General features: G+C 54.2%; 9 protein-coding genes across 9 annotated transcripts; 6 read left to right on the forward strand and 3 right to left on the reverse strand.

Annotated features, from left to right (window-relative positions):
• Nucleotides 1-1,830: 1,830 nt before the first annotated feature.
• On the reverse strand, nucleotides 1,831-2,936 carry W97_08615 (farnesyl pyrophosphate synthase; the record flags this gene model as incomplete). Its single annotated transcript, XM_007786482.1, has 2 exons — nucleotides 1,831-2,768; nucleotides 2,819-2,936. The coding sequence occupies 2 exons, from the start codon at nucleotides 2,934-2,936 to the stop codon at nucleotides 1,831-1,833; spliced, it is 1,056 nt and encodes a 351-aa protein (XP_007784672.1).
• A 394-nt stretch (nucleotides 2,937-3,330) lies between these two features.
• Nucleotides 3,331-6,151, forward strand: W97_08616 (uncharacterized protein; the record flags this gene model as incomplete). Its single annotated transcript, XM_007786483.1, has 4 exons — nucleotides 3,331-3,431; nucleotides 3,486-4,185; nucleotides 4,239-5,434; nucleotides 5,803-6,151. 4 exons carry the CDS (start codon nucleotides 3,331-3,333, stop codon nucleotides 6,149-6,151), a joined length of 2,346 nt encoding a protein of 781 aa, XP_007784673.1.
• A 126-nt stretch (nucleotides 6,152-6,277) lies between these two features.
• W97_08617 (uncharacterized protein) lies at nucleotides 6,278-7,660 on the forward strand (the record flags this gene model as incomplete). The annotated part of the gene is made up of 1 exon (XM_007786484.1): nucleotides 6,278-7,660. The coding sequence occupies one exon, from the start codon at nucleotides 6,278-6,280 to the stop codon at nucleotides 7,658-7,660; it is 1,383 nt and encodes a 460-aa protein (XP_007784674.1).
• A 940-nt stretch (nucleotides 7,661-8,600) lies between these two features.
• Nucleotides 8,601-9,449, forward strand: W97_08618 (uncharacterized protein; the record flags this gene model as incomplete). The annotated part of the gene is made up of 1 exon (XM_007786485.1): nucleotides 8,601-9,449. One exon carries the CDS (start codon nucleotides 8,601-8,603, stop codon nucleotides 9,447-9,449), a length of 849 nt encoding a protein of 282 aa, XP_007784675.1.
• Nucleotides 9,450-10,635: 1,186 nt separating this feature from the next.
• On the reverse strand, nucleotides 10,636-12,207 carry W97_08619 (uncharacterized protein; the record flags this gene model as incomplete). Its single annotated transcript, XM_007786486.1, has 1 exon — nucleotides 10,636-12,207. One exon carries the CDS (start codon nucleotides 12,205-12,207, stop codon nucleotides 10,636-10,638), a length of 1,572 nt encoding a protein of 523 aa, XP_007784676.1.
• Nucleotides 12,208-12,834: 627 nt separating this feature from the next.
• Nucleotides 12,835-14,255, reverse strand: W97_08620 (uncharacterized protein; the record flags this gene model as incomplete). Its single annotated transcript, XM_007786487.1, has 5 exons — nucleotides 12,835-13,503; nucleotides 13,579-13,638; nucleotides 13,696-13,804; nucleotides 13,896-13,962; nucleotides 14,021-14,255. The coding sequence occupies 5 exons, from the start codon at nucleotides 14,253-14,255 to the stop codon at nucleotides 12,835-12,837; spliced, it is 1,140 nt and encodes a 379-aa protein (XP_007784677.1).
• Nucleotides 14,256-14,890: 635 nt separating this feature from the next.
• On the forward strand, nucleotides 14,891-16,932 carry W97_08621 (uncharacterized protein; the record flags this gene model as incomplete). Its single annotated transcript, XM_007786488.1, has 4 exons — nucleotides 14,891-15,376; nucleotides 15,427-16,351; nucleotides 16,418-16,763; nucleotides 16,824-16,932. 4 exons carry the CDS (start codon nucleotides 14,891-14,893, stop codon nucleotides 16,930-16,932), a joined length of 1,866 nt encoding a protein of 621 aa, XP_007784678.1.
• A 1,030-nt stretch (nucleotides 16,933-17,962) lies between these two features.
• W97_08622 (uncharacterized protein) lies at nucleotides 17,963-19,461 on the forward strand (the record flags this gene model as incomplete). The annotated part of the gene is made up of 2 exons (XM_007786489.1): nucleotides 17,963-18,249; nucleotides 18,303-19,461. 2 exons carry the CDS (start codon nucleotides 17,963-17,965, stop codon nucleotides 19,459-19,461), a joined length of 1,446 nt encoding a protein of 481 aa, XP_007784679.1.
• A 251-nt stretch (nucleotides 19,462-19,712) lies between these two features.
• On the forward strand, nucleotides 19,713-21,353 carry W97_08623 (uncharacterized protein; the record flags this gene model as incomplete). The annotated part of the gene is made up of 2 exons (XM_007786490.1): nucleotides 19,713-19,795; nucleotides 19,850-21,353. 2 exons carry the CDS (start codon nucleotides 19,713-19,715, stop codon nucleotides 21,351-21,353), a joined length of 1,587 nt encoding a protein of 528 aa, XP_007784680.1.
• Between the last annotated feature and the right edge of the window lie 192 nt (nucleotides 21,354-21,545).

A 21,545-nucleotide genomic window follows, 5' to 3' on the forward strand; every position in this document is an offset into this window, starting at 1 on the left:
TCGCCGTGCTTCCTCCAGAGATGCTCCTTCAGTTTGTCAAATCTCCGGGTTCGCGCATCGCAACCAGATACGATGCAAGCATAGATCACAGGATCATTATGAGAGGTGGCTATGTGTCTCAGTAAATCCGAACGACGATTAAAGGCGGGTATTTGACCACTTCTGTTGAGACATCCGATCTCCGAACAGTGGAACTTCTTGCGCTGAATTGGAGCATCGCTTAAGACACGCTTTTAGCGATGGTCGCCTTGATGTAACAATTTATAACTAACAAGTGACTTACTATCGCTGAGCTGCCTTGATGTTCATGTTCTGCGAAGGCGAAGGGGAGAATCTATTCAGAACATGACCAGTAGTCGTGTCCTGTACAGATTCTGTCATGGGGCCATCAAGCTGACACACGTGTCCAGTCAATTTGAAAACTCCAAATACAGCAACAGCGCGCGAAGTCGCAAATTGGCATGGAAGCCGATAAGTAAACGATACTGACTTGCTCATGTTCTGTGACAAAACACCGTCGTAAGTTTTGGTTGTTGACTTCGATTTCAATCGACAGACAATTCCCTGGTACCCAAAGCGTTCTTTCGACTGAATCTTGAGAATCATCAACAACTTTGGCTGAGGGGCAATCCACATCCCAAGTCTGTAGTAGAAAACTAAGATTTGCATCTAGGGGTATTCTTGGGCCAGCGACCTCTGGTTGTACATCTTTATGAAGGCTCGTCGAGCAAGGCAGAATGCTCCAGTGAGAAAATGGGTCATCGGTCAGCCGAGCTTTGCCTGGGAGATTCGCGACAGGAGGCGTAAACATTCTTATAAAGATCCTGGGGGCGGTTTTGGACAAGAGGGTTTTGGCTGGGAGGGTTTTGGCCGAGAGGGGTTTGGACGAGAGGGTTTTGTACGAGCGGATTTTGGCACCAGAGAGGGCGCATCGCGCACGCTATCTCGGAAATAGCTTAGCGTAGGGCGAGAAGTTAGCCAAGGGCGTTATACGCACATCTGCCACTTAACGAGGCAGGGATGGGCTGATCTTCTATCCCAAGTTGCAGCTGCGAGCCGGTTTTGATCGGATAGGCAACGTATTTGGCAGAGTTATGCACGGGCCGGAGCAATGCACGAAGCAGTACTATATAACTTACCCAGATTCCGGCAGCAATCCGCTCTCCCACAACTTAGTGGAGGAAGACCCGGATGGTGCATTATCCCCTACCGTGCATTACTCTATGGCGCACGTTAACACTCTCATTCTAGGTGCTAAACTACGTACGCCTTCAGCACAGCGACACGGTATTCGCACCGAACGGCTTGATGAGCAAGAAGCTTCTCTGTAGCGCGTTCGACATTGACGGACTTATTAACCAATTGACGAGGCTGCGCTTGTGAGTAGTATTACTTGCCTTGTAAAGGAAAATAAACCCTCCGCCGTCCACCTTATTTTGAACCCGCATTGAGGCTAACCACCCTCACTTTCGTAATCTGTGAAGGTTACCCAGTTTCAAGGACTTAGAGGCACGACGGCCTTCGGCTGTTTGAGGGCTTCCCTCGAAATGAAAGTGCCACGCTGAGGACCAACTACATATCGTATCCGCAGCTCACCAGACTCCCAGCTGCTATTTATCCGATGCATTTATTTTATTTAATGCATCTCTAGCAAGCTACAAGACCGAATGGAACGCTAAATACCCTCTAATATACATCTATAACAAGCGGAGCATTCGAGGATATACAGGGTCAAAACAAACATGTGCTGGTCGGGCGCCAACCGCTGCAGCAGGAATCTGAGCCAAGGGAGTGTCCCACCGACCCTCCCGAGCACAGTTCACATAGTACCTATTTGCTGCGCTGGTATATTTTCCTCAAAAACTCCTCAAACACCTCTTTCTTCAAGCCCTCTGTCTCGTCGACCTGTGAGATCATTTTCCGGATCTCGCCTACGCGCTCCTCCTCGTACTCTCGGTACACCTGATCTAGCTTCAAGTCACTGAAAACAACCTTGACCCTCGCTTCGCACTCCTTATCCTTCCGCCCATAGTTCTCGTCCAGCACCTTCCTCTGCTCCGCCGATGCACGCTTCAGCGCCTGGTTCACCAGCCACGAGCACTTGTTGTCCTGAATATCCGTGCCGATCTTTCCGAGCGTCTCCGGATCCGCAAAGTTGTCTAGGTAGTCGTCTTGCACCTGGAAGTACTCGCCCATGGGTATCAAGATGTCCTTCGCCTGCTGCAAATTCTTTTCAGTGGCCATACCGCAGAAGTGTAAGGCCAGCGCTACCGGCAGATAGAAGCTATAGTACGCAGTCTTGAAGATGACGATGAATGTGTATTTCTCCAGACTGAAGTTGTCGAGGTCCACCTTGTCCTCCGGCGCGGTCAGCAGATCGCAGGCCTGTCCGAGCTCAGTCTGGAAGGTGACTTCGTGGAAGAGCTCCATGAGGTCGACGTAGCTCTTCTCTTGCCGAAAGTACTTCTTCAGCAGCAGGAATATGGAGGACTCGAGCATGAAGGCGTCGTTGATGGCGATCATGCCTACCTCGGGCATGCGATACCAGCAGGGACTGCCACGGCGCGTTTTGGACGAGTCCATTATGTCGTCTGAGACGAGGAAGAAGGCTTGTAGCAGCTCGATCATCCAGCCTAGGGTTGCGGACCGGAAATACTCGTCCTTGGAGAGGGAGCGGCCGAGGAGGAGGGAGGACGTGTCGACGACGGACATGCCGCGGTTGCATTTTCCGCCTACGGTGTTGTGAAACAGTGACTGCATATGGTCAGCTGTAATTCGCGACCTGTAGCCCTCGTGAGCTCTTATGCAGAGCAATTACTTGCCTTTCGATACCAGTCAAGCGCATTCTTAGGGAGGTTGTAGTGTCGGCAGTGCTCGGTCAGATACTCGACCAATTGCGGGAAGACGCTCTCGAACTCTTTCAGGGTGGTCGGCATCTTGCCGAAGTACAACGGAAAGTTACAGTGTCTCTACAATTGCACGTTGTCGCAATTTGGCTGGGTTGTTGAATTGTTGTTTTGGCGGGCAGAAGTTTGCGGGAGAGCCTCATGCAGGGACCCGGCGGGACGTTCTGCCCTTGCGCGATCAGACGCGGCACTCATGTTGACGCGCCGCACCACCACCACCACCATTACCATCACCATCGTGACCTCCATCCTCTTGCTACACCCACAAGACCACAGTCTACACTTCCAAGAGTGCTATTGGCAACGGTGTGCTGAGAGCCAGCTAACGGCTCAAATCAACCAAAAGTCGGCATAACGCAAACTCGGATCCACACATGCGGACCATCTGATTGACCTGGGAGCGTTCGCCAGGACCGCCGGAGCTATGGCTGCCCTCTCGGATGATCAATTGCTAGAATTGCAGGGCCACTTGCAGCATGCTGTAACTTCCTGTACCGAGCGTTGCCTGTATCAATCGGCCAAGTGGTGAGCACGTTTTCTTCGCCTCAAGCGGACTGTGCCTGACGCGCTATGCTTCAGGGCCGCTGAGCTCCTCAATGCCTTGCCAACATCCGACCTAACACATGGCTCAGACACCGATGTCGACTCACCTATGTCCGATACCCCTCCCAAAGCTGCGCCCAGGAAGCCTCCTACTCAGGACGCAGCCGAAGCTGCTTTAGAAGCACGGGAATTGCACAAATACCTGCTCGCCAAGACCTACTTCGATTGCAGAGAGTTTGACCGTTGCGCAACTGTGTTCCTGCCTCAGTTGCTTCCCAAAGGACCTCTCGATCCCGCCTCACCGGAGTCGGCCAGGGGAGCAACAGCCGCGAAGGGCAAGGCAAGGTTGTCGACCCCTACGACTCCTGCTGTGGCCAGTCAGTCGGTATCACATCTCAGCCAGAAAGCACTGTTTCTAAGCCTGTATGCCAAGTATATGGCGGGTGAGAAGCGGAGAGATGAAGATAGCGAGATGATCCTGGGTCCGCAAGATGGAGGCATGACGGTCAATAAAGAACTCAGCGGTATCTCAAGAATGCTCGAAGAGTATCTCGCCGAGCGAGATTCGAAAGGTATTCAAGGTCAGGGCTGGCTCGAGTACCTCTACGGCATCGTTCTCGCCAAAGGGAAGAATGAGACGTTAGCCAAAGAGTGGCTGATCAAAAGCGTGAATCTCTACCCGTACAACTGGGGCGCATGGCAAGAGCTATCCATGCTTCTCGGAACCTATGATGAGGTACCTCTTCTTAAGAGAGGACAATACAACCAGCTTGCTGATTGCGTGAGCAGGTAGAAATGCTCGCCGAACAGCAACGCCTCCCACAGAACATCATGTCCCTAATCTTCTACATTTACACATCTCAAGAGCTCTATCAGTCCACCGAGAAGGTCCACAACACTCTCACTCAGGTCCAGTCTCTCTTTCCTACCAGCTCCTTTCTCAAAACTCAACGTGCTCTCCTCTTCTACCACACGAAAGATTTCGAAGAAGCCGAGCGCATCTTTTCCGACCTTCTAGTCTCCGACCCTCATCGCATTGACAGTCTTGACCATTACAGCAACATTCTGTACGTTATGTCCGCGCGGCCGAAACTCGCGTTCCTAGCACAAGTGGCCACACAGACGGACAAGTTCCGTCCTGAGACGTGCTGCGTTGTCGGGAATTACTATTCACTAAAGTCGGAACACGAGAAAGCGGTCATCTACTTCCGTCGCGCATTGACTCTGGATCGCAATTCCCTGTCAGCCTGGACATTGATGGGCCACGAGTATGTGGAGATGAAGAACACCCACGCTGCCATCGAGTCATATCGACGGGCAGTCGATGTCAACAGGAAAGACTACCGCGCTTGGTACGGTCTCGGACAAACGTACGAGGTGCTGGAGATGCACTCATATGCCCTGTTCTACTTTCAGCGAGCCGCGATGCTCAGGCCGTTCGACCCGAAGATGTGGCAGGCGGTCGCTAGCTGCTTCGGCAAGATCGGCAAGCTCGAGAACGGCATCAGAGCGTACAAACGTGCCCTCGTGGCTGGCGCGTACTACGATGCTGGCGGCGGAAGCAGCTTTGGCGGAGAAGGCCAGCTGGGCGGTGGAGTGCTGGATCCGGAGGTGCTGTATCAGATCGCGTTGCTCTATGAGCGGCTCAACGACAGGGAAGAGTGCGCCGCATACATGGAGTTGACGATTGCACAAGAAGAGGGTCCAGACCCGGACGAATATGATGGGAGCCAGGGAGAGCAGATGGGCGTTGGTGTCACCCCAACGACGAGTAAGGCACGCATGTGGCTTGCCAGGTGGGAGTTCATGCGCGGTGGCTATCAGAGGAGTATGGAGCTTGCGAATGAGCTCTGTCAGGACGGTGTCGAGGTCGAGGACGCGAAGGCTTTAGTGAGGGATATCAGAGCGAGGATCGAGAGCGAGAAGGACGCGGGTACCAAGGCCCAGGTAGAGGCGGTGGAGAGGCGATTTGGGCGGAAGACTTAGTGAGTGCTTGGTCTGCTATAGTTCTAAACGTTGTGCGCCGCATGGCTTGCTATCGATGCCTCTTTAGCAAATGCTTCACGCTCTAGGCAAGCTGCGGACTAGCTCCGAGTTCTTCACATTTACCCTTCAGTATCTTACGACTTCACCAAGAGCCGCCAACCAACAGCCCCACTTCGGGATCTCTATGCTCCCTTGTTTGTCGTCCTCCTTCACCAAAGAACACGCCCGCCAGAGCAGAATCAGGCCTATTCTCACCTCAAAACTGGCTTCCGGCCTGCCAGCGAGTCCCACGTAGCGCTTCTTGTGACGACCCACCCCGTGAAGTCACTGTCTCCGGCCGGACCACCAGCTTGTGACTGAAACGCAGCTTATCGCCGAAGCGGATTCACGGCGTTGAGGCAATTCCAAACTATGACGCGGTACTCGAGCAATGCTACCTTCCGCCAGCCTATTTATCCTCGCTCTTCTTCCTCTCCACCACGGTGGTCTTTATAACATACCCTCGCCTTGAGCAGTTCTGCCTAATCGTCATCAGTCTCTGGACACTCGCGCTGTTCTTGAGCTACCTCCTGTTCCTCGCCGCTGACTGGGCACTGTGTACATCCGCTGCCGACCCGAACTGCCTCACCGACGTCTCGTCATCTCTGTTCTTCATCCTCTTGGTGGTTGCTCCGGCTATCCTGATCTTTGTCAGCTTGAAGTTCCTGGAAGAGTGACATCCTCGGATAGTGAGCCTCACACGGTCTAGCAGACTACCAGACTTTTAAGAGAATTCTATCAGTAAGCAACAGCGGGACTGTCCTCCTGGAATACACTAACTGCTCTGCTGCAGAAGGACCACGATGGATCACACTCTAGTTCTACAACCGGAGCGTCCCCTGCTCGCCCTGCTCGCTCTCAACATCGTCCTCTATCTGTGGTACATCAACCGTTACCACCTCGTCAATGAGCCCTTCATCCTCCACTTCATCGACTTCGTTCAGGCCGGTGTACCGGGTTTCTTCTTGTACGGCCTCTATGGCGCCTTCGCTCCTGTCCTCCGTCGTCTTCTGGCCGCACGCATGGGCCACGACAACCAAGACACCGACCAGAAGCAAATGAAGCCACTTTACCCGTTCTGGAAACCCACTATTCCATCCGGTCGCTGGCGAACACTCCGTCAAAGGCCCGACCGACGTCTTCATAACGAGGCCACGCAGTTCCCCGAAGATGCAGCGGAAGCCAACACCATCTGGATCTTGGGCTCCGGCAAGATCATTGTCACCTTCCACCGGCCGCTGGGCAACTGGGCACATACAAGCCCATATGACCGCCTACAGATATGCCACCCACTACAGGATTCGGATATGGATTGCAAACAGTGGAGCAAGGACGAGCTGTTCCGACTCCAGGAGGAGATCCGCAGGTACAGCATGCGTCAGCTGAACAGCAGGGAAACCGCTTGGATAGATCCGCCCTTGAGCGAGGAAGCTGTGTTGTTGAGTCTTCGCGTCGTGCGGACAGCGTGCTTACAGGCGGCCAGAACTCTACGCAACACGGGCGTCTCAAGCCAGATCCAAGAAGGCAAGGGGGTGGCCACGTGGTCCCGCCTGCCACTGGAGACTTCTGCCCCAGGGTTGTATTCCGACACCTCAAACCTGGGCTCGGCACACGCCTTTCAAACAACCGATGAGCAAATCGAATATATGCGGGCCGAAGGCGCACGCTTCTACGACGACACGATCCGGGACTACTGGCGTTTGCTGAAGAGACTCGATGGGGCCATAGAATGCCACGGCCACGACAACGATCCATCTGCAGTGCGATTTCGAGCTCAGCTCCAGGCTTTCGCAGAAGAAATGTCTGCACGAGAGAAAGCCGCGTCAGCTCAGTGCAACATGTCGGTTCCGGCAGAATCGTCGGGTAAACTCTTTAGCTGTGTTTCCTGGAAGACGGTTGATGGACGAGAAGGCTCTGTTAGGATGCCGATTGAGGAACTGGACATCGACTACACGTCATTCAAGGGATTCAACGAAGATCTCTTTGCAAAACGACCTCTCGGGTCGTTCTCGATTGCTCGGCTCGGAAAACCCAGCATGGCAGATGCGCCTGAGGCGGACGCGTCCGGAGACAAAACACCTCACTCTGGTGGGGCAGATGAAGCGCTCCTGGGCGGCAAGTACCACATGGTCTCTGCTGGTCCTGAGAAGGACGAAGTAGGCGAGGGTGAGCGTATCGTCTACTAAGAAAGCTGGTCCGATTGAAGATCATAGCTGCTACGAACATCTCCAACTTGGAAGGCGACTTGATGGGTTACCAGACTGTTGACCATATGCTGCCATCCTTGGTCCTTTCCTTTAGGACTTTAATGCAAGGACGGCCTGGTGTACTTCGACTACAAGTATGAGATCTCGGGCGTTTAGGGATTGCCTTAATGTTACCCGAATTGGCGGCTTGGGGCTCATTGCGGCCTGGCTACGAGTACATACTTAACGACATGATGATTATGAGAATGATACCTACAACCTCTGCAGTGCGGTCTGCTAAGCATCCCTTTGTGGTACCAAAATCCGTAACTTTGAACATCTCAGTCAGTAAACATGAGGATGTTCGGGCCGTCCCGCCGGGGAAGCGGGTTGGGCCTGAAACACTCTGTTGCGAGCAAGCAACCTTCATGCACCTCGAGACTGCACGCCAGCACGCCAGCACACCACCACACTCACATCTCTGCAGTAGTACCGTAGCCCTGCAAGTGGCTGGACTATGACAGCGACTACATAAGGCGGCGACATGGCTGCATCTGCCCATGCGACTCTGACGGCCGCGAAGAGCGAGGTGCAAGTACCCGCAGAGCATGGTGGCTCCGCATCGCATACAGCGCTCCCAACACCGGCCACGCGCAGTAACGGTCGTGCGCCTTCCCCGACCTTGCTGTCGAGTCCACGGGGCAGCGAAGATACAGCACCGGTACCAGACGGGGCTGTCGTGAGGGACGATAGCGGCGCAACACAGAACCCACAAGCGCTCCAAGTACCGAACGGCGCCGGCGCATTCAGGTCACGCCTGAGACATCGATCCGCTAAATCGACCGGTACTCGCACGTCGCTGTCCTCAATGCCCGTGATCGTTCGCACTTACTCTGGCAGCCGGTCCCGTCAGTCCTCAGAAGTCCGCTCACAGCCCGCCATGGCCGCAGATCGCAGGACTGCGAACCCTTCTTTACCGAAGGTCGAAGACTTTGCGTTTCAGAATATTCTCCGAGCCGTCGACGCAGATGTACGGACTGCTATCGATGCTATCGCTGAGATATGCGCCAAGAGCAGGATGAGTTTGGCGGACGAATACGGAGCCCATCTTCCTCCGCAGGGCGAAATCACGGATGGACGAGCAAACCACACCGCAAGAGGCCACAGAGCTGCAACAGCTGATCATTCACTTCCTGCGCTTCCCGAGGCATCGTCGAGCAGCGAGCGCTTGGCTGGTAGTTCCAAAGCATCGACCGTGTCTGGGAAGGGCAAGGGAACCGCATACGGCTCGCTAAAGAACATCATAGCTGGGCCAGCCAAAGACGAACTTGCGGAGGGATCCAACATGGCCAAAGACCTGAGGTTCAAGAGCCTGCCACTGCTCGGTCTCGTCGGCGGCGAGGGGATGAGCGCTCCAGCAGCAGAGCCAAGGGCTCACTCGCATGCCCATCAGCGTGCTGCCAGTTGGGCCTTCCTGAGTGCGCAGCATCCTGCCATTGCGCTGGCACCTGGTGGAGCAGCCTCTCCCTTGGTTTCGATGGACAGTACCGCCAATATCCGTGGGCCACCCACCAACGATGCTGCTGCGTCGACTACCAACCGTAAAGACAATGGTCTTATCGTGCAACGTTCACGGTCTAGCCCAATCGTCTCTTGGTTGCCATGGGGAAAGCGCCAGTCTAGCCCACAGATTTCTGCACTGGGAGACTCGCATGCCGCAATGAAGCTGAAGGGCCTGCTACAACCAACTTCACTTGCGAGAAACAAAGCTGTCACTGGCACCGGCTGAAAGCTTCTTGCTTCTTTTGTTCCAACTTCCTACCTCAACGATCTGCTGGAAGACCTAATCCGTCAGCCTGTCGGCAGCAACGCGATCTGGATAACCCTGCACCTCACGCGAGAGCAAACGTCATTGGCATTGCTCAGAGTTTCATATCACACTTTTGCACTCCTGCCAACAAACCGCCAATGAGAAGCCAGGGCGCCAGGATCAAAGACATAAAGCTCCACGAAACAGCACCCTGGCCGACACTGCACTGAGGTGGCCTTCGTTGTGCCATTGGGATCAAGTCAAGTCGTCATGTGTCCTTCTCCCGAGTATCTGCGGACCGTGTGCCTGGAGCTACAACCGGAACTACCAAGGCTCCGATCACTTTCCACCGGATTATCTCGTTGATCCATCTGGAAAATTCATGCAGCTTCGTAGAACGTCGTCCGGAACGGAGCTCTACGTTTCCGTGCCACGGGCCGTATAACTCCGGTACACGCCACCAACGTGCGGAGTGGGCAAGCCTTTAAAGCTTGCCAGAACATCAGGATGATGTATGCTCAAAGTATATTATGAAAGCTGCCGAGATGAGAGATGTTCTAGCGGATGAGCTCAAATCGGCCTCAGGCTTTGCTCTCTGTAGTACTGCTTTTCAGCGGAGGCTCGCAGGCTTTCACCCGCACTATTTTCCTGTGTGTTGTATGTGTTTCGGATCGATTACGGGCATGAGTTCTATGTCTGTAATTTCTTCAAACACATACTCATTTTCTACTGTAACAGTACTCGGGAGCCGCCAGCCGGTCGACCCGAGACGTACTCGGTCATGGCCTTAAATCTAACCGAGCCTGTGTTTTGAGAGCCGCCTTCGAGCGACATAGCTCAGATATGGAGACATATTAAATCCTTGTAGTACAGCCAGGATACACTGCCCCTGCATTTACTGACTATCAACCCGCAATACGGGCCAAGTGACCTGTCACAACGACAAACCTCGTACGATCGAGCGAATCACAAGTAACAATCCATTTACAATTCTCATCATCTATCTCTTCTTCCTACTCATGATCATCTAACATGTTTATCTATGCAACCAAATTTACCAGCGTAAAACAGAAGACACAATCGCTGAACCATGCGCCGTCCTTTACACCGAAGCACCGCGCGCTATGCTTGAAGCAAAAGCAAAAGCAAACTAGTACGTCCTACTCTAGAAGCACTCGGCCTTCTCCGACACCTCCGCGCACCAGTGCTCCGTGCAAGGCGTATCACAGACCAGTCCCGGCTTTACGAACACCCTCACCTGGCCCGGCCAAGGCATGCGATACTGCTGCTTCATATCAGCGACATCGACGCCATTGGCCCTGTAACCCGCGCGACAGGCGCAATAGTGCTCTCCGTAGCTCCTAGCACCCGGCCAGTCGATAGTCGTGCAGCTGGTAGTAATATCGCACATATTCCTGTCCGGCACGGGCGGCAGCGGATCGCAGAAGTCGAAGCAAGTGCCATTCGTCGGCGGCGGCGTCGTGATCGTCTTGCAAAGAGGCGTGCATGTCGCGCTGCCACTGGGGCCGTCATCACATTCCTCGGAGATCTGGTTCACCTTCCCATCGCCGCAGTACGGATACACAATCTCCTTACATGTGACATCGCATGTCCAGCTGCCCGACGGGCCATGGTCGCACTCCTCGCCGGTGTCGACGACGCCGTTACCGCAGAGTGATCCTGGGCCTTTCTTGCAGTCGCTCGAGCAGCTGTCGCCGTTGAGGTTGTTCCCGTCGTCGCACTCCTCGTACTGCGAGCTCAGGATGCCGTCGCCGCAGACGCTGTGGCAGTCCTCCCAGTAGATCTCACAGACCCTTTGCGCGTCGGTCTTGGTGGGAGACTCTCTGCACCTCGAGCACAGCTCCGTCACGGTCTTGGACTTGAGCACCGGACCGAGTCCGTTCGAGAACGCCCAGGGATCGTAGTGCATGACGCTGTTGACGTCGTACTTGCCCGCCCAGTTGACCCACTCAGGCTGCTCCTTCGAGAACTGCGCCGCCCAGCCGCTCCCGGTCGCACAGTCGGAGGGCTGCCACATGTTCTCGCAGACAACCTCGACATAGTCGTCGCGATCCGGCCGCTTGTGCTCATGGTACAAACCAAGCGTATGCCCGATCTCGTGCGTATAGACGCCGATGCTGTCGGGGCCGTGGTCGCCGAGCCGGATCTCGCCGCCAGCCCCGCCAATGTCAGACCAGGAGACTGTGCCCTCGATCGCGCGGATCGTGCGTGGGCCTGAGGGGGCCCAGGGCACGTCGGCTGGGGGCGAGACTTCGACGAATTGGAGGAAGGGCAGCGTGTCTTCCCAGCGCTTGATCGCGACTTCGAAATTCAGGTGGCGGGACGCGCGCGTGAGTTCGGACTCGTAGCGGTACTCGATCCGGCCGCCGGGCCAGCGGTTGGGTGTACTCTGGGAGAGGGCACGTTTGCTGTGCTTGGTGGAGGCTGACCGCTTGGTCAGTGGATCTACAGCGGCTTGGAGGATCTCCTCCTCGGTGCCGAAACGGACGTCGCCGTCGATGATGGCCTGGCCGTCGTACACGAAGTAGGAGACCCGCCTGGTTGCGGTCTCTTGGGTCGTGTTTGTGTCGTTTTGGATCGTGAAGTAGAGGACTGGGTCGGCTGTCACGGGGATCTCGACTGTGTTGAGGGGGAAGGCGGTTGCAGTAAGGTTTCGGGCTGATGCGAGGAGGGGAAGGAAGGAGGAAAGCACGGGAAGCCAGATCTTGGATACCATGATGGCGGGCTAGGAATGAGTGACTGCTCTTGGCTGTAGCGAGTGCAAAGTGTTCTGATGTTGATGTAGGAGATGACTGAGGCACTTCTTCAACCTTATGTTTTCCTCTGATCGCTCCATCGGATATCTCATACTAGCCTCATGTATTTTCAGTAGCTGAAGTCGGTGCTGCGCCATATTATTGTCTCTACTAAAGCTGAACATACGGGAGTTTCGAGTCGAACTGAACGCTGCGGAGGCGCGGATCTCGTGTGGCTTGGATCAAGGCAGGAAACTGCGGCCTTGGGTACCTCGCAGCCTCAGCCCTACCCAGATGGTGGTGGCTCATGCCTATACAATCTAAACTTAGGAAGTCACATCGCTTTAGTACCTGCAGCTGAAGTCGTAAATTATCGAGAGCGCTGCATGAGTCGTGAGCATGGTCTTGTGATCCATTCAATGTCTAGAGTGCACCGGTAGATTGAGAACTGAGAGTTTAAGTATGGAAGCGATGAGCATGTACTGGTATGGGACTCTTAAGTCTGCTAGCGAAGCGAATACGTAGCACCCGATCCTAATTCAGTCTTTTCTCCACACTAGCGAGCCAGCTGAACAATCACACGACGCCTAGCGTCGATTGACATCCATCTACAGGCCTTTCAGTTCTGCCTGCAACCATCCTGCCAGCCCGCCCATCTGAGCTTCCATGATCTGGATCTCCGCCTTGACATTTAGCATCAACATGACCTGGACTTCCCTTCTCCATTGAGGCTCTGATCCGTTCTCATCAAAGACATCCCAATCGAGCATCTTGAGTGCTTTCCGCCGGTCGCGCGTTGTCAGCCGCAGAAGACCCTGCACCTGATGCACGTTACTTTCGCCATTTGCATCTTCGTTGCCATGGTCGCTGCTTTCGGTAAGGCCTGCGGCGGAGGTAGCAAGAGCAGAGCTTTGTATGCCCAGCCATCGTATCTGCGGCACAACGAGCTTGGCATTGTCGTGCGCAAGGGCGACGGAACCATGCTTATATGTAGACATGATGGCAATGCCGTCTGGATCGTAGTCCATCAGCGCATACACCGGAGGGCAACGAAACCCATTCTGAGGCAAAGACGTGCTGATGGCGCGAAGGAAAGCCCGCGTTGCGATGTCCGGATAGCCCTTGGCAGTAATCATGATGCCAGAGGAGCATAGTGTCTTCCGGAAGTTGGACGAAGTGAGTGATCGGAAAGTTGCTTCTTTCTCAACCACAAGGATCCACGAGACATGGCTCAGCCGGAACTTGTCAGTTGAGTTGATGCTGGGAATGAGGAGACCCTGAGAAACTCAGTCTCTGCTTGAGCTTTCCGGCACTGCAGAACGAACCTCTCGATCAGATAGCCCCTCTAGAACGGTCCCATCCCCGCGACGGCAGATGAAACATCCGACAACGAGCCCCTTCGCTGCAGCAGCCTTGTGGGTCGACTGTCAATAGGCGCGATGTATTTTGCTTTGACTTTCGAGACTCACTACATTAAGAGCTAGCCTCGACACGCCGAAAGTGCAAGCGATGTCATCGACATACCGGTCGACGACTGCTTGCTTGGCGAATAAGGCCGGGTGTCTGTAGTAGATATCTCTGCAGAGAAGAATAAGAAAGGATAAGAAATGGCTCAGGAAAAGAGAAGAATGTGATGAAAGACGGTGATTTGCCAATGCCATATATGTACCTCTTAGTGATAACGACATCCGCCGACAGTGCTTCGTGCACAAGTTCCAGGATGCGCACAAGCACAGCTGCCGGATATGTTAGCAGCGCTGCGGCAAACATGCCGGTAAGGACTTCGAGTCTGACTGAATCTCCAAGCCTCCTGTGGCGTGCTCCCCGGAAAACAGATCTCACGAGCTCGATCCTTGGAATCATTCGTCGTGAAAGCATGCCCGTGGTCAGAGCCTGATCCTGGCGGCACTGCTCGCGACCTCAACGCGATCGTGACCTTACCCTTGTCAGAGAGCAAGGTGTCAGTGATGTTTTCGAACATGAGCTCTATTTTTCTAATGGCCTCTGCTTTGTCCGGCGAGGTTCGCATTGTGCTTAATGGAACGTCATGAACATTCCGCACAACCGATACAGCACATACGACTGGGGTGAATGCAGCGGTCTGTTTGACAGCTCCAGATAGGATGAGAGAACTGCGCTTTTCGATAACTCCATGGGAAGCTTTAGCACCACTTTGAGGTTCTGAAATAGCAACGTGACAACCCTCGTTAGCGCTCAAACCGTCTTCTGTGGAAGCTTTATTCATATTCAGTGGGCTTGGTGGATAGGTCGGCGATGTAAGGGCCGTGCTCCAGCCAGAACCTTCGGATGCGATCCAGAGATTCTGCTTCGACTCCGCCAGTGAGTGCTGTGACGAGCACGTTGTTGACGGTGCTTCGAGAAGCATATCATCAGGTCCATCACTGTCCATTCTCGAAGTCTAGAAAGTGATGGTGAAGAACAGAACAGATGTTGCGGGTGAGGTGAGGTCTTCCACTTTGACAAGCAGTCGCGCTAGACTCGATCCGCTTAGCGGGAAAACGCGTCACTTGTCAGCTCACGCGTTTTGGGACCACTTTCAGCCATCCGCGACGTTACGAACAACTCGACTCTATGTACAGTGCTTTTGTGGTTCCTACCTGGGTATTTCAGTTGTTGTCCCATTCTTGACCAGCTTCGCACGCAATGTCAGAACCACAAACAGGCAATGCCTCGCCAAACTCAAGAAAACGGTCCTTGCCAGAAGAGGACCAGCTTATCCCGTCGACGCCCATAAGAAGCTCACAGACTTCACCCTCCTCAACATGTACATTGTCAACTCCGCAGAGTGTACTGTCTCTTGATCAAAGTCCATCGGTACCTCGCAATCCTACTTCGCAGCAAAGTTCTCACGACCTCAGCAGCGGAGAGCGTCACGATAGTGCTGGAGCAACGAATGCAGACGCAGTGCCCACCAAGAGACGTAAGCTAACCGTCCAAGAGAAGGAGGAAAAGAAGAAGGAAAAAGAAGAGAAGGAGAGACAACGGGCGGAACAGAGAGCGAAGCGCGACGAAGAAAAGCAGCTGAAGAATGAAGAGCGACGGAAGAAGAACGAGGAGAAAGAGGAGAAGCAGCGACAGAAAGATCTTGAGAAGCAGCAGAAAGAGGAGGCGCTAAGGAAGAAAGAGAGGGTAAGTCTTGGTTCCGTCTGCAAACGCTTCCCTTTGCTCACAGACAGTAGTCCCAGATGAAGCTAGGGTCTTTCTTCATGAGACCAGCCGTGCCGCAGTCGTCTCGAACTACCCCTTCAAAGCCGGAGCAAAGTGCGTTGGAAACTAAACCGAAGCCTGTCTCGTTCGTCGCGATCGACAGCATACAAGGGTCTCCGCCTCGTATTGTGTCCCCGCGGAAGAAGGTCTCGTCTGCGTATGAACAATTCTTCTTACCTTTCGAACTCCCGTCAAACGCAACCTGCGCCCCTGTCAACGCTTTTGTTCAAGACGACGAGGAGATCCAAACGAAACGGAGGAAACTAGATCATCATGTGGAGGAGCCGCTGGAGGAATGTAGCCTCTCAATAAGACTCCGCGTACCTCAAGAGCAGCGACAATTGCGGGGTGAGGGGACGCGTCCTGTTCGGCAAATTATGGAGTGCCTTCACGGTACGTCTGCCAACCCAATCGATCTTACTGAGGACGCCTCCGCGAACCGAACCCGAACTCCTATGGATGAGCTCCTTTGCATTCCGATGAAATACCTCCACTTTGGCGAAGACGTTCGACCGCCGTATTATGGCACCTACACCAAGATCCAATCACGACATGAAGCTCGAAGGTTAGCCCGGAATCCGTTCAGTCGCACACTTCCAGAGGCGGACTACAGCTATGACTCTGAGGCTGAATGGGAAGAGCCCGAGGAGGGGGAAGACCTCGACTCCGAAGACGACGAGGACATCGAGAGCGTTGGTAGCGCGGAGGACATGCAAGGCTTCCTCGATGATGAGGATGCAGCGGAAGTGGCGAGAAGTCGACGAGGTCACATAGCTGGCAGCTTGGAGCCAATCTGCAGCGGCTTGCAATGGGAGGATGCAGAAGGTGTTCTGAAACCGGCAGATCCATCCGCAGCCTCTGTCAATTTCGCGGAATTTAGGATGGAAGCCTTACTTGGTAAGAACATGGCCGTTCTTGGTGAGCAGTGAGCACTGCAAGTTTCGATATGCTAATGTTACATAGAACCTTCACCTAGGATGATCGATCCCTTCTCAACAGTGTACTGGGTGCCTGAGCCTGTGGCTCCCTCTTCCGCTCTCAATCTAGTCCTGAGTGGTCGGAGCGATGTTTCGGTCAACGGACATACAAATTCACTCCGCCAACCTTTGCTTGAACGTCCTGACGGAATTCTCAATGGAGCTAATGCTCGCCCACGAGGCAGACCGCTAAAAGATTCACCAAATGGTGCTCCTGCTGTACCGAAACCGCCGAAACGTTCCGTGCCACCAGAGGATATGGAAGAGTTCAAGCTGGCGGTGCAAGGCAGTGACCTCACCAAGATCGCCCTAGTAGAGATGCTCAAAAAGAGGTATTGCTGCAGGAACACGTCAAGTTCGTGAAATAGAAATTTTGCTGACGCCCAAATCAGGTTTCCGAAGATACCGAAAGATGCTATAAACTACACGCTAAGCACAGTGGCTGCACGCATCGGAGCGAAAGAGGCAGAGAAACGATGGGTCATCGTCCCCGGAAAATGAGTGGCCACCTTCCACTCGACGCTTGCCTTCTACAGGGCCTGTCTGGGTGTACGGCTTGTTTACTGTCCCTGTCAGCGCCTCAAAAGTAAGTTTGCTGTGCGCACGCAGCTTGGCTACTTACTCTAGCCAAGGCCCTCTTGCCAAGAGTTTGCTGATATACTCGGCCTGTTGGAGGCACTCTTGCTATGTGCTTGAAGATGTAGTAACATGGTTAGGCCGATGAAGCATGGGATTTTGATCGCTTGATGTATATACTAGCTTTCTGGCTCTCGCCTGTCCATGGATTATTCTTGGCTGCCAATCGCTCGCGCTCCGAAGCTGCTGGCAATGCCAAATATACTGCTATCTACATCGCGTGATTCTTTCAGCATTTCACCGCATTCTTACGTGAAGGTGTGCTCTAGGATTACTTGCATGTCTACCTAGACGTGTCGATTCCTTACGGCCTGAATGCACTTAGCCGCCAGCCTATTTTTATCCATGCAGAGCTTGGGCCTCATCTTTTGCACCACCATTCCACCGGCCATCGTCAACCTATCAAACCATCGCAGAAGACGCCCGCCGCTGGAAAAACCTGGGAATCTGCGGATCAGGATTCTTCATCTGTGCCCGTTGGCCAAACAGATGACCCGTTGGGTGCCACCATCTTCGGGTCTTGCTCAAGCTCCCGTCAGCAGCCGCCCGGCCACCGGTTTCAGCAAGCTCCACCCCAGCCGAGTCGAGTGCTCTCTATCCGTGCATGGCAGAGATGCAGGTAAGAACTAATCAGAGACGAAGCTGCCTCCCTCAGGCTTCTGGAGACGACCGGATGTAGCATGGCGGCCGCTCGGAGGCCTGTAATTGCACACATGGTGGATGGTAGCTCTAGGAAATGGGTCAGACTTATATCGAGGCAGGTCTTCCAGAACTGGCCTCCAGAATACGTTTCGGCCTTCGCGGTCTGCATGCTACACCCAAGACTTGAACTTTTCTCCGCCTTTGGCACTCATATTTTCTCCTTCGCTTCCTATACACAACCATGGCCGGTACCATGTTATCCACTGTCGCCTTGATCCTTTTTGCCGAGCTATCCCATGCCTTCAACTGCTCTACACCTCCCATTTATGTCGACATGCACAAGCGCGCAGTACATGGCACCAATGTCTTCCAGTATGGTTCGTTCATAGGCTTCGGCAGTCCTGCGCAAAACCAGAGTCTCTTTCCTTCACTACGCCAGAACGAGACCTCAGTCGCTCATGCAGACTTTTGTGATGGCAGCTCGTTGCCAAATTGTCTCGATGCGACGCGCGGCAACTTTAATCCTTCAGAGTCACGAACGTGAGTACGCCCCTGGACTAGGCAACGAGACCAGCGAGCTGACAATACATCAGATGGAATCAGCAGGATACCTACGTCTCGACGGACAGAGCATCTGTATCCAACGAGAGCATCCATGGCCAAGATGACATTCACATTTACACGCACTTCTTCGAGACGGAGCCAGCATTCCAAACTCTGCTCCATAATTTCCCCGTCGAAGTGGCCACCAATGGCAGCGTTAGCCCTGGCATCGTTGGTCTAGGGCAGGATTCCACTCTTCTGCAGGAGCTGTTCGAGAACGGTTTCATTGCGGGCCGCACGTACTCCCTCTATGTCGGGTCAGGTACCGACAGGGCTGGCGGCAAGATTAACGGCAGTAACGTCCTTGGCGGATACGACGCCGGACGGTTTACGGGTGGTGTTCATACATACGGCATACGGGCTTCTGAAGAGGAACCACTGAACGTTAGAGTCACCGACATCATCTTGGACGAACCTTCCGGGTCCATGCGAAACGTCTCGCTGTTCGATCCGCAGGAGTTTCCAGACAACCAAGCCAAGCCTCTTGCATTCGACGCAAAGATTACTACGGACCAATATCCTATGTCCTTGCCTTACCAACTGACGCAAAACTACATCTCCCGTCTTGCAGCCAAGCCATCAGGCAACCCAGACGGCTCGCTCGCCCTCAGCAAACCATTCAACGGCACCATGACCTTCGTGCTCTCTGATGGCTTTTCCGTCACTATTCCAAGCGAAATCATGTACAATAGTTCTGGCATCTCGCCCGTCGCCGAGCGGGACGAGGACTCCAACGCACCTTTCTATCTTGGCCTGTCGTGGTTGAGCCAGGTGTACCTCATGATCGATTACGATGCATACCAGTTCCACCTCGCGCAAGCCGTAGCAGAAAACAAGGCTGTCATGCCGAAGACATGGTGTCCGAAAACTATTCCCGCACCATATGTGAAGCCAAAGCAATCAACTTTCGGGAGAGAAGGCCTGATCGGGGCAGTCATTGGAGGTGTGATTGGTGGACTTGCGCTTGTAGCATTAACGGCAACTATGTTTGTGTGGTGGAGGAGACGACGAGCGTCAGAGAAGCTGATGAAGCAGATTGAGGCGAGCCATGGGAAGGCGAAGATGCTGGAAGCAGGATTTGAGATGGAGAAATTTGATGCGCCCCCAACGAAGGAGGCCAGTAGCAGGACATCGATTTGGCGTCGGTAGCGTGGTCTTCATAGAAAATACATGGCTGAGCAATCTCACGCATATCTTCGAATCCATGTGGCCGTATGTGTTGGATTCTCCCGTGACATCGCGCTCTTGGCCCCTGAAGTGCGAAATCTCCCAAACTTTTCACCTCAAACATTGACACAGCGCAACAGCACTGCACGCTTCTCGGGCGCATGCCAAGCTGGCGACCTTTTGTGACTGAGCTTGCCGCTCGTGTCGCAACCGCTAGGGATAATGAATCGCCAATGTTCGCCGAGGTTGCTGCTACAATATGCCTCGTATGGTTCATCGCGGTGACACTCGTCTGTGCCATCGGATACACTCAACTGTACGGCTCCATACCACAGGGCCCCCCTCTCTACTCGGCTGACGCGTCTCACAGGCGACGATGGTACTCCGCTCCACCCGCCCGGGCAGTCTGCGAGACCAGCCTCCCCGATGAAGAAGTCCCGCAAGTTACCGTCATCCGCCCAGTCAAGGGCTTAGAGCCCTCCCTCTACGAATGCCTGGCCTCGACTTTCCGTCAAACTTACCCTCGAGCCAAGCTGATGGTCTGCTTCTGCATCTCCTCTCGCGACGATCCCGCCTTCCCGATCCTCGAGCGCGTGCTCGCCGACTTCCCGACCTTCGATGCAAAGCTCCTCGTTGAGGCCGACGACCCTGCGCTTCAACATGAGGATGGCGGAGACGAGAGTTTGGGTCCTAATCCGAAGATCCGCAACATGAGTCGAGCGTACAGAGAAGCCAAGGGAGACATTGTGTGGATCATCGACTGCAATGTCTGGGTCGCTAAAGGCGTGTGCGGAAGAATGGTGGGCGCACTATGCGGCTACGGCAGCAGCAGGATGAAGAACAAATTCGTACACCAGCTACCGCTCGTTGTAGACACCGTCGGCAGCCCGGCTGGAGCAGAGATTCAAAGCCTACTGAACAACGACGGAAATGAGGATGTGCGCGTCAGTTCGACCAGCACCGCATCCCACGCCCTCCACACCACCCATCACGCATCAACCGGCCTACCCCAAATATGGCACATAGGCGGCGGCCGCCTCGAAGAGCTCTTCATGTCCTCCTCCCACGCCAAGTTTTACACCGCCATCAACACCGTCCTCCTCGCCCCCTGCATCGTGGGCAAATCGACCATGTTCCGACGCTCCCACCTCGATAGCCTGACCAAAGGCCAGGGCATAGACTTCTTCAGCCACAACATCTGCGAGGACCACCTCATCGGCGACTTGCTGTGGAAGCAGCAGGTACCTGAAGAGAAGCAGGGCGAGATATGGGGCAAGCACGCCATGGTATTTGGAGACCTCGCCGTACAGCCGATGGCGGAGATGAGCGTGGGGGAGTACGCTGCCCGGCGCATCAGGTGGCTGAGGGTGAGGAAGTTTACTGTCACGCTGGCGACACTCGTGGAGGCAGGGACGGAGAGTTTTCTGTGCTCGGCCCATGGTGCGTTTGCAGTCACAACGCTGCCGTGGTTTCATCGGACACTGGGCGTGCCGCAGACGTGGACGGCTTTGTGGCTGGTGTGGCTGCTGTTTGTGAGTATATGGGCGGCGGTCGACTGGACGCTTTACAGGAAACTTCACTCGGCAGCTTCGATCGAGGTGGATGAGGACACGCCTTCGTTCGCCCGGCCGCCCACCCGCAGGACTAGAAGGCCGTTCAAGGAGTGGCTAGTCGCGTGGCTAGGCAGAGAAATGATGGCGTTTCCGATATGGGCTTGGGCGGTATTCGGAGGTGTTACGGTTACCTGGAGGGGAAGGAGGTTCTGGGTTGGTACGGACATGAGGGTTCATGAGGTGAAGCTCCGAAATACAGAGGAAGAACAGGACATGAATGGGCACGTGGTGGTTCATGGAGTGAAAGCTAGAAGCGATTAAGGTATTCTCCCAACAAAAACCTGAAACTTCTATAACCAGGCTGTTCTAGGATTGCGGTTGGACTCATCCACTGAATGGCGCCTGAGTACATGTGTGGATACCGCGCCAGCCCTTTTGCATGCAAACGTGCATCCGGGATATACTAAGCGCACAGTTGAGCTTACTCGTGCTACTTGTAGAAGTTCAGGTGAC

Source organism: Coniosporium apollinis (assembly GCF_000281105.1).
Source record: "Coniosporium apollinis CBS 100218 chromosome Unknown supercont1.59, whole genome shotgun sequence".
NCBI classification, from domain to species: Eukaryota; Fungi; Ascomycota; class Dothideomycetes; genus Coniosporium; species Coniosporium apollinis.